Consider the following 12,343-nt stretch of genomic DNA (forward strand, 5'->3'; position numbering starts at 1 on the left):
CACCACTGTGGTGCTCATGGGCGCCACTATGCTCACCAGCACTTTTCCTGGGGCCTGCCAAGTGTTTCTAGAAGGTGGGCAGGGCCAGGCAGGATCTCTGATTGCCCACTGGAGATATGATTAACTGTGCAAAGCCTAAAATAGTTACAATCGTAGGAGCATAATTTCTATTTCAGTGGGGCAGGCAGGGAAGGGGGTAAAGTGCTACAGTGGTTCATTTTATGGCATACTGATGGTAACCTTTTCCTATCTGTTATATGTTATGTGTTCATAGGGAGGCAATGTGATATTTTGTAGGCTTCAACCATAGGCCTAGTAGAATAGCTCTGTCTTGCAGGCCCTGCAGAACTGATTTAAATCCTGTAAGGCCCTGAACTCACCTGGAAGAGCTTTACATCAGGCTGGCGCCAGGACTGAAAATATCCTTGCACTGGTTGAAACCAGTTCTATTTCTCTGGGGCCAGAGCTCTTGAGCAGGTTTTGTAGGCTTGATTCTCTGAGAGGCATGGGGAGGAAGCAGTGCTGCAGGAACAAAGGTCCTAGACCATTTAGGGCTTTAACGGTAAGAGCCAACACCTTGAACCTGATTTGCTCCTCAATCTGGAGCCAGTGCAGCTGGAAGAGCATTGGTTAAATATGCTCTCTCCAGCTGGTTCGTGTAAAGACTCTGGCCACCCCATTCTGGACCAACTGAAGTTTCCAGTTTGGATACAAGGGTAGCCTTTGCAGAACAATGCCACTGCAGCCTTCAGTTTTATTCTCTCTCACACACACCCTATGTACTTTTGAAATTACTCCTTTTGTCTCCTGCTCTTGGGCTTCCTCTATACATGTGTATGACTCTGCCTCCTGTGGTGGCCATTCTGTAGTTGCAATTACCACCCTGTGTCAGAACTCCAAAGGTATCGGCAGGCTCAAAAAAGTTGGTGGTCTCTGCTTTATGGCATTACATCCCTATTGAGTTCTTTCCCAGATGTCCTCTTCTGGCTCTAACCCCAAATCTCCAGGAGTTTTCCTACCTAAATTTGGCAAACCAAACATTCTGATTCTAGTGCACATGCACACAAGTGCATGAACATTAAGGCATCATGTATTTCTCAGTTTAATTTTTCATGAATTAATTTTGAATTTTTTTTTATTATTATTATTACTAGACTAGAATATATCATTGTGGTTGTTATAGCTTTGTACATATCACATTTCTATTCCACCGCTCTTCCAAATCTCAGGGCAGCATACATGATTTTTCTGCAACTCTTTTTTTTGTTTAACAAAAACAAATTATTTCTTTGTTGTCTGTTAGTGTTGTGCTCCCCTTTCACTCCCTAGCCAGGATGCTAGAGAAAACAGTTGCTTTAGATCAGGTGGACTGTGACCTAATACCTCTCCTACTGTAGCCTCTCCTCAAACTCCATCCCCAAAATCTCCAGATAGGTCCTCACTGGGCCTGAGTTATAGCTGTAAAAAACATGCATAACCAAATCAATTATGAGATTCACCGTTTTAATCCTCATACCAACTTCAGTCATTTGTTTCTCCCAGCATGCTGGGAGTGGCAGTTTATAAATGTGATAAATAAATCTCTTGAGAAAAATTGTGGTGAAATTTTAGTAGTTATGCTGGGTACTTTTATAAACAATGAAATGACCATATGACCAACAAGCAAGATATAACTATAAGTAAAGATATGCTTTATGCAGGACTACCTTTACAAATGACTTGGATTGTATGGCTAAGGGCCCAAGTGGTCTAGATTCGGGGGGCTGGGGGCTTTCTTCTTGCCCTACGAACCTTTAGGTCCAAGTAGTCTAGATTCGGGGTACCGGAGGTTTGCTTCTTACCCCATGAACCTCTGTGCTTAGTTGCACTGAGGACCCCTCCCCAGTACTTCGCTCATCCATACTGGCAAATACGAAGGCGTCTGCCTATTCCCCCGTCTCCGCGCGTCCAGCCTTCCACCTCCGCTCTTACCTGCTCACGTCTTGACTCAGCTGCTCAGCCACCGTCTCCTTCAGCCTCCGCCTCTCCAAGGCCAACCTGTCACCGCCTTTCCCTCTTCCTTCCCGGGTCCCACCTGGCCCTCGGGAGACGGCGTCGCCCCCACAGCGCGCCATGGGCCAACAGCCCCCCGCTCGAGGCCCGGCCAGGCCAGGGCACGCCCAGCGCAGGTTCGGTCCCAATACGCGGAGCGCCTTACGCCACTCGAGCCTGAACTTTGCATTCACGAAGCGTATTTCCGCTACCTACAGGTCTATGGGTACCGCGCGTAACTCCAGCAGCGGAGCAGCCCCAACAGCTCGCAAACCTGAGCGTATCCCGTGCCGGAAACCTGCGCTCCTTAGGCGGTGCCGAATCAACGCCCACCCCTTCCTTCTCCTCATTGGCCCGCAGAAAGGTTTAGCCCAATTGAAGATTGCTTTCCCATCAGTAGCTGCTGAGTCCCGCCTCCTTCTTGTTTACTTTCCGTCCTGCGCACATGGCGATGAAGGGTAGCATCTCTCAGGGTTGGAAGTGCGTGGGGAGGCTTTGGCTGTCGCCGGGGGCAAAGGAAGTCTGAGTCCTCAGAAGGAACAGAGTGCAAACATGCACATAGCCGAGAACACAGAAGCGATTGGACATAACCACATGCTTTCGGTACGTCTCAATAGCATTTTGATGTTTGTGGAAAAATCACTAAACTTTTGATTATATAAAATGTTCCCACTCTGATTCAGAACATGTTTGCTTGAAAGATGGCCCAGCCACTATGAATAGGATTTTAACTAGAAGTTATGTCTGTCCTAAAGCTTTAATTGCTGATCCTAGGGTTGTTTGTATTCTTTCATAAGAACAGGAGACTAAAAATGGCAGTTGCCAGTTTGGGATGTTTAATGCAGCATGGCTTTCCCTAGGAAATACATCCATCAACCAGTTCCCTCCACTCCATAGACCAGGGAGGCAATCTTTAATTTTCTACAAATAGTTGCTAAAGGAGTTAGTCACAAAAACAGAGTGCCAAGAACTCAGCCTTCCCTGGAACTAGCTAAAGGAGTTCATCACAAAAGCAAAATACAAAGAATCTAGCCCTTCCTGGAACTGATTCTGGTAGGGATATGAAGTAGTCAGCTAATTGATAATAGATCGTTCACTTTTTAATGTCATACATACAGAAGTCTCTTTATAAAGAGCTGGGTACAGAGCACCACATTAGTTGCAGTTTATTTGAACAAGGCATATACTAGGATACACAAGTCATTATCTGAGTTCTTCAGGCTCTATTAAAGTTTTAAAACATTGTGTGTATTGCATCCTAGTTTTTTCCAGTTAACACCACTGCACAGGAAGCTATCAACGGGCATTACAATTATATCTCATTTGTCACTTTATGATTTCTGATGTGCTCAGACAAAAAGTTCTTTAGACTTCTTCAGTAACATGTAGACCCAAAGATCAGATAACATCTTTAATGGCTAAAAATATATAGTTAAATAAAACAACCTTCCAACCAGTAGAATGAAAATTAATCATCTTATCAACAGCAACTTCTGGTACCCCTTCACTGATTCATTATAAATTTTTAAAGGCACCACACATTAGAATTTTAAAGCAAGTGAGTAATCAAGACTAAGCAACTTTCTATTAATTCCTTATTGTACAAGCACAAATATTTTAAGGCAAGTGTTTCATGTGCAAAATACAGAATACGGGTAAAACCAACATTAACGTTACGTAGTCTTACACCACCTTTCTTGTAATAACATTGGCATCAATATGTACAGTACACTGAAAACATTTTCTCTAGCAGAGCTCTGTCTAGGCTGCAGATATGGCCCTGATCACAAGTAATGAGCTTTTAACATTTAGATTGTGTCAGCAAAAGAAAATAAGTCACTCTCTTTTTCTTGACTCTTCTTTTAGAAAAGTCCATATCAACTTGTTCACGATGTCAGGTTGATCTTGTTGGAGCCAGTGGCAAGCATCAGACAGAATAGTCAGTCTAAATTGATTTTTGACATACATTCTTGTGATTTCTGCCATCTCCACCTCCATAAAAGGATCTCTTTCTCCCCACAGCAACAGAGTAGGCATGGTGACCTCATGGTGCTGAAGAGGTAGGCAACTTTTTTTTAAAGGAAATATTTTATGTTATTATTTTAAAATAAATCAGTTTAGCTGTATTTCATAATCTGTTCTATTAACCCAAGCATAGTGTCAAGTTTTCCCATGCAGCCAATATATGGATACAGATCAGCATCTACATCCCCATCAGAATGCATACCCCAGTCCCAAGAAGCAGCCACGTGTGTCTTTGAATTTCTTTATGTTATGTATAGTATATATCATATAGAATGCAGTGATACAAATATTCATCTATGATGACTAGCTGCAGGGCTGGATTGGGGCTAGAGACATATATACAAATTTCTCAATAAAATATATGAAGATTAAGTTTTATTTTAGCACTAAGAGTAACTGCCCTTAATCTTTTCCCTCTTAATAAAACAGTAAGGGGTGTTGTGGTGGGCTCAGTCTGTGATGGGGGGGGCAACAATTGGTCCCTTGGCCCTGGACTGACAAGCAGAGGGGCCAAACGGAGGGCGCAAAGCGCCTTCCGATTGGCCCCTTACCAGGACCGACCAAAATTCCATCCAGCCAGGGGCAATCTGGAGAAATAGCTGCCAGTCTGCTCCTGACCACCAAAGGGAGAGGAGGTCAGTAAGGGCTGCCAAGGGGGGTGAGAACAGAGGCTTGGACAGGCTGTGCCAGCCCTTTTCACCCCAAGGCTGTCCTAACTGTCATGTCCAACTATTACTTTGCCTCAGAACACTGACAGAGCTGGCAGGAGGCTGCAGAGTGCGCTTTGAGACAGCTTAGGCCTGCTGGGTCACTGCGGACTATTCCCGGTTCCCTCAGACCTCTCACAGCCCCACATACCTCACAGGTTGACTATTGTGGGGAGACGAATGGAAAAAGTGTTTGTAGACCGCTTTGAGACTCCTTTGGGTAGTAAACAACAGGGTACAAAAATCCGTTCTTCTAAGGAGCAACCATGAAAGAAGCATGTGGGCACATAACATTTTATCAACAGTGAAAAAATGGAGAAGAAGGAACAGGGTGGACACCTGTGTATTGTGACTACCCCATGTGTATTAGGGCAGAGGGGCATTTTGGTGTCTGTGGCCTAATTCACACAAGAAGGGAAATGACGCAGAACTGGGGGGAATTGGTTGCCATGTAATTTTCCCCTAAGAAGAGTCTCCAGTCTGATTTTCCCTTCACATATCTGAAGACATGGCTCTGGAAAGCTCATCTGTAACCACTATGCTACAATTCCCAACGGTCAGTCTTCTCTCACATTCAGTGAACATTCCAAACCACTGGTTTTTGACACCCATATCTCCACACCCATGCCCTCATTTGCCACTACGCCACCACAACCTCCCACACAACACACACATTCAAACCCATGTCCTTACAGACTGGACAACTCCTCCTCTTCCTCTTCCCACTGCCAAGCTCTAGCGACCGTTGTATTCTTGGATACAACGGGCTTTGCCCCTAGTTTGTTATAAAATCAATAAATGAACCTAATCAATCTTCCATGGAATTTATTGTTCTTTCAGATTAAGCGAGTCCTTGTGAAATAAGAGGCTGTATCCTATGAACAACAAGTGCCAAGAGATTCTGGAGCAGATCTTTACTGAATCATCTTTTAGAAGTATCAGGGGAATGCTGAATGAAGTGGACATTGCCACATATGCAGGTTCTTTACACACATGGTTCACACAATACAAGTAATTTTCCAGTTACAGGTCATGTGGACTGACCCATGAAGAAAGCATATGCAGGTACATATGATGTATTGATAAAAACAGATGTTTGGGAAGGCTGGACAACTCAAGGCTAGGAAATACCAAGAGATTGGGGGGTGGAGCCTGAGGAGGGGGGTTTTGGGGAAAGAAAGGACTTCAGTGGGTATAATGACGTACAGTTTACAGAATCACAGAATCATAGAGTTGGAAGGGGCCATACAGGCCACCTAGTCCAGCCCCCTGCTCAACGCAGGATCAGCCCAAAGCATTCTAAAGCATCCAAGAAAAGTGTGTATCCAACCTTTGCTTGAAGACTGCCAGTCTTTCCAAAGCCACCATTTTCACTTTTCAAAGTTGCCAAGAAATCAGTTATAATCCCAAGAAATCTCCAGCCCTCACTTCAAGGCTGGCAACCCTATGTTTGGGCCCCATTTAGTCTTGTGATCTGTACCATGCTACTCTATGAGACGAGGGCTTAGATATGCTTTGAATCAAAGCAGCAGTATAAATTAGATTCTGTATGTTCATGCAGTAACACTGGATGGGCTATATCTGGGTTAGAAAAATCCCCTCCCACAAATGTAAAATCAGATGGCAGGACATAAATATTTGAAATCCTTTCCCATTTTGTGCAGGGCTTATGCCTAAAAAATCATATTGTCTAGGAACTGAAAGTGTACTAGTCATTGTTATTTTTACTTTTTTCATCTTTTGAGCCTGCAGTGCCATATCACATTAGCTGTTTTTAATGCCATTCTATATACATTGTTCTGAACATAGTTGGAAGGGCTGACATCAATATCATTAAACCCTTTAAAATGTATCTTGTAAGTTCAAGAACATCCAAAAACAGCTGGGGGGGCAGGGAGAGGAATACCTAATGTAAGTTTTTAAGAATACACTAATGATATTTACTCAAATGATTTAGGGGCTTTTCCTTATTCTTATTTTCCTCATATCAATTCAATATAACATCATTTTATGTCTGTCATAAAAATTCGCCATTTTAATCTGCAGGGAGGTATGCTGGACATAAAGTAGTGCAATATTGAATCAACCATAAAGTAGTGTAATATTGAATCAAGTAGAGGTGACCAAACTATGGGCATTTCCACATGCAAGAAATGTAACATACAACCTCCAAATGTAGGCGGCATATTCCGGACCCTCCACATGATGTTGCCTACATCCAGAGGTTGCCCAGTAGCCAGCTCTCAATTTCACCTTTTTTAACGTGTGATTTTGGGAATCCAGAAGAGTGAATTCACCACCCTAAAACGTGTGAGCCACTGGTGAACAACCAGCAGGCAACCAGCTAAAACAAGATATGGATTAGGGTTGCGCACTTCCACCTCTTCGGCGAGCACCGCAGCTCAAGGTGGACAGTGCCGTGGCGCGGAGAGGACGGGTGGCACTGGTGCCGCCCCTCCACGCCACAGTGCTGGGCACTTCAAGCGGCTACCTAGATCCAGAGGCTGTAAAGCTACATTTCTTGTGTATAGAAATGCCCATAGTTTGGCCACCTCTACTTGATTCAATATTATACTACTTTACAGTTGATTCAATATTGCACTACTTTACATCCAGCATAGCTCCCTGCAGATTTGTCTTACAGAAATAAAAGGATCTAACCAGACTGAAAATATTTACTGAAAAAATAAGTCCCACTGATTTCAGTGAAGCCCATTTCCAAGTAAGTGCCTGGATATGTAATGCTAACGACACTTGGAAGTGATTCCCCTTGAAATCATTATAGTTTATGTCTGTATAAGTGGTAGTGGAAAGCTTCCAAGGCAAAAGATATTTAGAGGTGGTTTGCCATTGCCTGCCTCCATGTCACAACTCTGCCATTCCTTTGAGATCTTCAATACAAATACTAGCCAGGTCTAACCCTGCTTAGCTTCTGAGAGCTGCTGAGATTGGGCTAGCCTGGGCTCTGCAGGTTTGAATCTCTGCATAAATACTAGAAGCAAATTATAAGCAAGTGTTTCAGCTTAAATAGTGTGTGAAGAGATGATAGCTTTATAAAGTCAATAGGACCAATTACATTATCTCAAACAGATTAAACGTAATGAGTATGGTGTACTGGTTAGTGGGAGACTAGGGCAGCAAAGGCAGTGTCCCGTAAGTATCACACAACTAAATTAATTCTTTAAACCTAGAATTGATATTGAAAAAAATTGTGTATGGATTTAAACAGAGTATGCATATAAAAGTTCTGTTTAATATTACTGAATTTAATGCTAAATAAGGGGCATAATATAAATGTATGATACATGAAGAATGTATAAAAGTATCAAGCTACAGTGAACAAAGACATTTTTAAAAACTCTGAAGTTTATATATGAAGTGTCCCCCCCCCCCCGAAGAACCACACCTCATGTAAACATGTCCTGAGTTAAAAGTCAAATGAAACTGCAACTCTTTGGCCTCTCTACCTCCTTACATACTGTAACAGAAAATCAAATAATTCAAACTAGCTTCCTTCTTGGCTAAATGGTACAGATCTCTTGAATGATTTTGTGATTTCTCAATGGGCCCCAGAGATTATGGCTGCCAGCTCTGGGTTACAGAAATTCCTGGAGATTTGAAAGTGAAGCCCAGAAACAGCAGGTTTTGGGGGAGAGGAGAGGCTTCTACCATATAAAGTGCCATAGAGCCCATTGTCCATTTGCTCCTGGGAAATTGATCTTTATTGTCTGGAGGTCAGTTGTAATTCCTGAAGAACTCCAGGCCTCACCTGCAGCCTACATCAGAGTCCCCAACAGAAATTCACATAGTATTTCTCCCTCTTCCCCCAAAAAAACCCCATTTGGTCTCTGACTTACACAAACTTCTCCCAGAAGCAACTCTTGTGTTCATGTATGGCATAAGATGACATTTGTCTAATTGGCACATACCCCCAACCAAGCCCTAAAGGTTCACCTACCTGCTTGTGAAGAGAGGCTTGGATTCAAGAACATGATACTTACCTGAAAAGGTTTCTGTAGTGATTAATGGGACCAGTTAGTGCCCCTGGCTGGGAAAAAACATAAAGGTAAGCTTCGATATCTTCTGCTGTTAGCTTGCAGCCTTTTCTTCCTATTCCAGTAAACGGGCTGGTAAAGAGATTTTTCAAGGCCTACAACAATGAATAGGAAAATCCATCTAAGATGTTTAAAACTGGCTGAAATTGCTAAGCAATTGTAAATCATCACCATTGTCATATTTTCAAACTGAGTAGGAAATGCTTGCTTATATTAATCAGCCTTCCACTGTTACTAAAATTATAAAGCACACATTTTTCCATGACATAGGTCTGATCAAATCTGTACACAGAACACATTGGTAAAGCAAAACATTTTGAGATATGGCTGTCAGATGACCGTAGCGAGGACAGAGTTTTGGCTCAGAATATGGGTGTAGATTGCCTTAAAGAAAAGCACATCCCCTTCCTTTAGAGTTCATGGAATCAGGATCACAAGTGATAACTATATTGAGCAGGTTACATCTGACATCGAGACAAAGGTATAAAAGTCAGCATGGCTTCAGTAATGGACTTGGATTGACAAGTAATAATAATAATATTAAAAATAATAGTGATAATTTTATTTTTTAAATTATTGTACAAGCTAATTATTGTACAAGCTTCAAAAATATATAAGTAATACAGCATCTGTTATCTATTATTATATATTGTTCAGATAGTCCCATCAGTAAGTTTTTTGGCAGAGTAATATGCCATATGCTGAGATGGAAAGGATCTCAACAAGCTCATGAACTCTGAATAAGGTTATACCGCAAACCTTGAGCAGGCAAAGAGGACCTTTTAGATGCTTTCTCCAAGGAATAAAAGGAAGAGTTGAAGACATCTACACCCAGATCCTGGGCTAGATATTGAACAATGCTTCCCCAGTTGATAGGCTCTGTTACTTACTCAAATGTTATTACTATGATAATTTTATTTTTATAGCCTGCCCTTCTCTGGCTGACTTACAGCGGGTAACAACAATAAAACAACAGTACAATTCAAAACACATATACACCAATTTACAACTAAGTTGTAGGACATGTGGCACTAGTATGTATATCCCACAAAGTAAGAATACTGTGCATCTATGTGTTTTTTTACTTACACATATAATAATTTCTAATAATCAAGTAAACACCAAAGACAATTTCTTAGTATTAAAACTAAACCTTTCATTCTTGCACTGATATTTTTCCATGAGGGGCAGTGTTTGCATTGATAATACATTCATTTTCTTTGTAGACATTCACCTTGAAATCATTTATTGTAAACATAAATTCAGGAAACCATGGCATCTGGAAGAAGTAGTAGAAAGAGGATTTCATCATTTGTGATGGATGTCGTAGAATGTATTCTTTAAAAAGAAATAAAGAATGAAGAAGAAAAGCTGATGAAATTCTGATAAACTACATATATCTAGGGACTACTACAGTAAAACTGCCTAACTCATAAATATAATTAATTTTTCCCTTAATCTCATGGAAGCAGAAGTACGCTGTGTTGACTGGGATAAAAGTAAAGAATAAGATTAGGCATGAACCCTAAGGCATTTTACTAATAAAGGCTACTGGATTTTCTCCATCCTGTTACCTGTAATAATCTGGCTCTAACACATGAAGACACATAAAACCAACTTCAGATCAGCCAAGAATGAGCTGTTTTTAAAAAGGATGACCATTGTAACAATTTGAGTTGATCATTTCAGTTTGAACATGCACTTCATACAGAGAAGCACTGGGTGTCCTGTACACTTGAGGCTCCACATTTATTTATTTATTTATTTATTTATTTATTTATTTATTTATTTATTTATTTATTATTTCTTTTAATTTCTAGGACACCCTTTCTGCCAAAACAGACTCAGATTATCCCATTTTTGATGAAATTTTTATCAGAAAGTTCCTGTAACAGACAGTACATAGTTAATGCTGTAACACACACGCTGGGAGCTTTGAGTGACAGAGGATTCAAATGGAATTCTTCAGTTGACACTGGCAGTTGGGAGTTGACAGTTTGGGAGGAGATGGGACAATGCAGACTGTGAGAGGATCAAGAAAAATCCTGAGTTAGGGAAGTGGGACAAGTAGCCCAGTCCTATCAAAACTAAAAGAAATAGCTCCTGGAAGAAAGGAGTGATCCCTAGCCAGTGTATAAGGAAAGAAATGGGGACTTGTGTGAATGCTTCTGTCTTCACCAATGCTAGTCTCTGTTAGACCAAGAAGCTTATGCTTCTTTATGTAAACAGACTGCCAAGAAATCTCTCTCAAGTTTTAAAGATGTGTCTGAATAACAGAAACAGCTATTTGTTTGTAGCAAATTACGTTTTTAAATATGCCTTTTCCCCATTAACCTCAGTCCTAAACTCGATTTTTACCTGATAATTCCCCCCCTTAAAGTTAGTTTTGTTTTGCTAGTTATCATCACCCTTTCTTGCATCTTTATCAAACATGGGTTCAGTTCCAGAGGATGGGACAGCGTTTACCAATATACATTCAAATGACTGGGTCGGACAGCCAAGAAAAAACAAAGAGATGGAAAGGGGCTGCACAGCTATGAACAAGATAAGGGAAACCCTGTGAGGGAGGACAAAACTGGCACAACTAACTTCCTATCAATGTTCAGGGATTTAATCTTCCAGTTCTTTTCTGAAATGATATCACCCATCCTCTCTCCACTAGAATGCTGGAATTCCATATGGAAGAGATTCCAGTGGATCCCAACCCAAAAACAGAATTTATTAGGAGCCTGAAATCGAGATGATCAGGGCAAAAGAAAATACTTATTCACATAGTATATAATACATGTATGGAATTCATCCGCACGTGACGGCATGCTAGCCTCATATCAGATGTCTTTAAAAGGGGATTAGATATGTTCATGGAAGATAGGCTTATCACTGGCTGGATGAAACTTCCAAGTTCTGAGGCAGTATACTGTTGAATAACAAATGCTGGGGGAAGGAAAGCAAACAATCAGGGCGACTATTGCCCTTGAGCTCTGTTGATGGACCTTTGTGAAGCATTTAGCTGACCACCGAGGGAAATAAGATGATGGACTAAATCCGTGTAGTCTGATTTAGCAGTCATTGTGTTACATTCAGAAAGCTGAATCCTGCCACTGCCCCCAAACTCACCTGTAAAAACAGAGGGATGAGGAAAATTAACAACAATCAGCTTAATCACCATTTCTGGATAACAGATAGCGGCTAGCCAAGCGATCATTCCACCCCAGTCGTGCCCAATTAGCACACATTTGCTGTATCCTGTTGGTTAAAGACATATTTGAATACTTGTTTACCAACAGTTACCTTCAAATAAATTATCACATCAAAGGAAATGGCGATACATGTTACAGAATAATACCTAGCAATATCTCAGTTTCACTGTTTCTTTTCCCTTATGCTACTACAGTTATGAGATCACTTCTATAAATAAACTTTCTAAAAGAATGTAGAATTATAGTGGAAAACATAGCATACAGCAAGCAGAAAATTTAAGGTAACAGATTTAAGTTCTCGTGTTCCTTTCTCTTGGTATAACTA

General features: G+C 41.1%; 2 protein-coding genes and 1 long non-coding RNA gene across 3 annotated transcripts in view; 1 reads left to right on the forward strand and 2 right to left on the reverse strand.

Annotated features, from left to right (window-relative positions):
• The window catches only part of BTBD8 (BTB domain containing 8), a 52,694-nt gene extending 50,365 nt beyond the window's left edge, over positions 1-2,329 (reverse strand). The window contains exon 1 of the mRNA XM_077333026.1: positions 1,972-2,329. Coding sequence (XP_077189141.1) covers positions 1,972-2,114 — 143 coding nt within the window. The 5' untranslated portion in view covers positions 2,115-2,329. The remainder of the gene's footprint in view (positions 1-1,971) is intronic.
• LOC143835435 (uncharacterized) lies at positions 2,306-8,771 on the forward strand. The gene is made up of 3 exons (XR_013230139.1): positions 2,306-2,634; positions 4,054-4,091; positions 5,604-8,771. It is a non-coding gene; the product is annotated as an uncharacterized LOC143835435 (long non-coding RNA).
• EPHX4 (epoxide hydrolase 4) overlaps positions 3,110-12,343 on the reverse strand; it is a 37,776-nt gene continuing 28,542 nt past the window's right edge. The window contains exons 4-7 of the mRNA XM_077333028.1: positions 11,936-12,064; positions 10,053-10,156; positions 8,765-8,913; positions 3,110-4,099 (exon numbers count right to left, since the gene is read on the reverse strand). Coding sequence (XP_077189143.1) covers positions 3,868-4,099; positions 8,765-8,913; positions 10,053-10,156; positions 11,936-12,064 — 614 coding nt within the window. The 3' untranslated portion in view covers positions 3,110-3,867. The remainder of the gene's footprint in view (positions 4,100-8,764; positions 8,914-10,052; positions 10,157-11,935; positions 12,065-12,343) is intronic.

This window comes from Paroedura picta, chromosome 4 (genome assembly GCF_049243985.1).
Source record: "Paroedura picta isolate Pp20150507F chromosome 4, Ppicta_v3.0, whole genome shotgun sequence".
NCBI lineage: Eukaryota > Metazoa > Chordata > Lepidosauria > Squamata > Gekkonidae > Paroedura > Paroedura picta.